This window comes from Pyxicephalus adspersus, chromosome 7 (genome assembly GCF_032062135.1).
Source record: "Pyxicephalus adspersus chromosome 7, UCB_Pads_2.0, whole genome shotgun sequence".
NCBI classification, from domain to species: domain Eukaryota; kingdom Metazoa; phylum Chordata; class Amphibia; order Anura; family Pyxicephalidae; genus Pyxicephalus; species Pyxicephalus adspersus.
This window is the reverse complement of record NC_092864.1, coordinates 72,062,823-72,064,513: the sequence shown is the minus strand read 5'-3', so window position 1 is coordinate 72,064,513 and position 1,691 is coordinate 72,062,823. Positions and strand designations below refer to the sequence as shown.

Genomic DNA, 1,691 nt, shown 5'->3' with positions numbered 1-1,691 from the left:
GTTTTTCTCTGCATAATACTTATACCCGAATGCTGTGGTTACAAAAAGCAAGATAATTCACAATTCAATTTTGACCAGATGTGTAAAAATTAAAAAACTATTTGTTTTGATAAAGATAGAAAATATGCACATATGGAAAGGCATACCATGGGAATTGCAAAAAGAAAATTAGCATAAACAGGGTTGTGATGAGTGAATGGGATTTACATTCTTATTGTGTTCAGTAAATACAAACTTCAAGAACTCAGGCAAGAATACTTTATGTTGTCTGCAGAAAATAGTTTGTTTTCAATGAGCAAAGTACACCGAAAAGTAAAACAAACAAAATGTGCAAATGGCGAGCTACAACAGTTTACCCAAATGAATACATGGCATGGGATTTATGTAGCGGAATTTGGTACATTCTTATTAGTAGTCTTTATGAAAAGCCAACTTGGTATTTTCATACAAAATTGAGTAGGAGTCACTTAAATAGTACTGGTGTGATCAGCTGCCTGAAGATACAGGGACAAGGTGAAGTAATGGCTGTCCACTTCCAGACGGGGGATCTGTGCCAAATTTCATTCTGATTCTGCCTTGTGGATGATCTTCTGCTGGTCGAACTGAGACAATAAACCTACGCCTAAATGTTTCACATAATATAATATAGATGAAAGGGTTTATGCAACTGTTTGCATATCCCATGCTGATTGCCACACGGTAGGCATAGTGGAAGGCTAATGTAGGTTGGTCCACAACCAGTTGGATAATCTGAAGAACATAAAATGGAGCCCAACAAATGAAGAATACCAAGCAAATAGCTATAGCAGTTCTTGTCACTTTCTTTGTACGTATCCTGGAGCTTCTCTGGGCAGTGAGGGCTTCAGATGATGCCATTTTCAACAGAATTCTCCGATACGCTAAGGAGATGACAGCAAATGGAATGGCAAAAGCAAGAAAAAACTGATACAAGGTATACCAATAAATATCACTTTCTGGATTGGGAAGTGTTATTCCACATCCCAAAACTCCCCCAGGAAGTGAAATAAGTCTAGCATACATCCATACTGGGGTGATGCTTAAGAGGGACAATACCCAAAGGATGCAGATGACCATGATGGCTATAGGAGGCTTACGGTACTTTGCTGACGTAAAGGGATAAACAGTTGCAAGGTAGCGATCAATAGACATGGCTGTGAGTATGTAAGTACTAGTAAATTGGCTGTTTGTATCCAGGGCTGTAATAAGGGTGCACATTGTCTCTCCAAAGTGCCACACTCCATTACCAAGTAGCTGATGGATAAGAAAGGGCATTCCAAGAAGAAAAAGAAGGTCTACCACTGACAGATTGATAATAAAAATATCTGGAACACTGCTGGTACACCGGAACTTGGACTTTTTGAAGACCGTGTAGATGACCACACTGTTACCAATTATCCCCAATAAGCAAATTATTCCAAATACAGTTGGCATTATCACGTTGGCATAAGTGACGTTGCTGCTGGGGTCTGGAAAGACAGAAATAACATGTAAGTATAAATACAAAAGGGTAAATGCCATACAAATAACATACAACTAAAACTAAAGTATAAATTGATCACATGGTTAATGTTTAGTTTGGCGACCTAATTTTACTCTATAGGCTTTATAAAACAGGGAACCTGATAGGGGAGCAGCCTAATATGTTGATAGTTTACTGCAAGGTCCAGGAA

The 1,691-nt window shown here is 38.4% G+C and overlaps 1 protein-coding gene across 1 annotated transcript; it reads right to left on the bottom strand.

The window, feature by feature from the left end:
- Nucleotides 1–250: 250 nt before the first annotated feature.
- On the bottom strand, nucleotides 251–1,482 carry MCHR1 (melanin concentrating hormone receptor 1). Its single transcript, XM_072416857.1, has one exon. It carries the CDS (start codon nucleotides 1,450–1,452, stop codon nucleotides 487–489), a length of 966 nt encoding a protein of 321 aa, XP_072272958.1. The 5' UTR covers nucleotides 1,453–1,482; the 3' UTR covers nucleotides 251–486.
- Nucleotides 1,483–1,691: the final 209 nt, after the last annotated feature.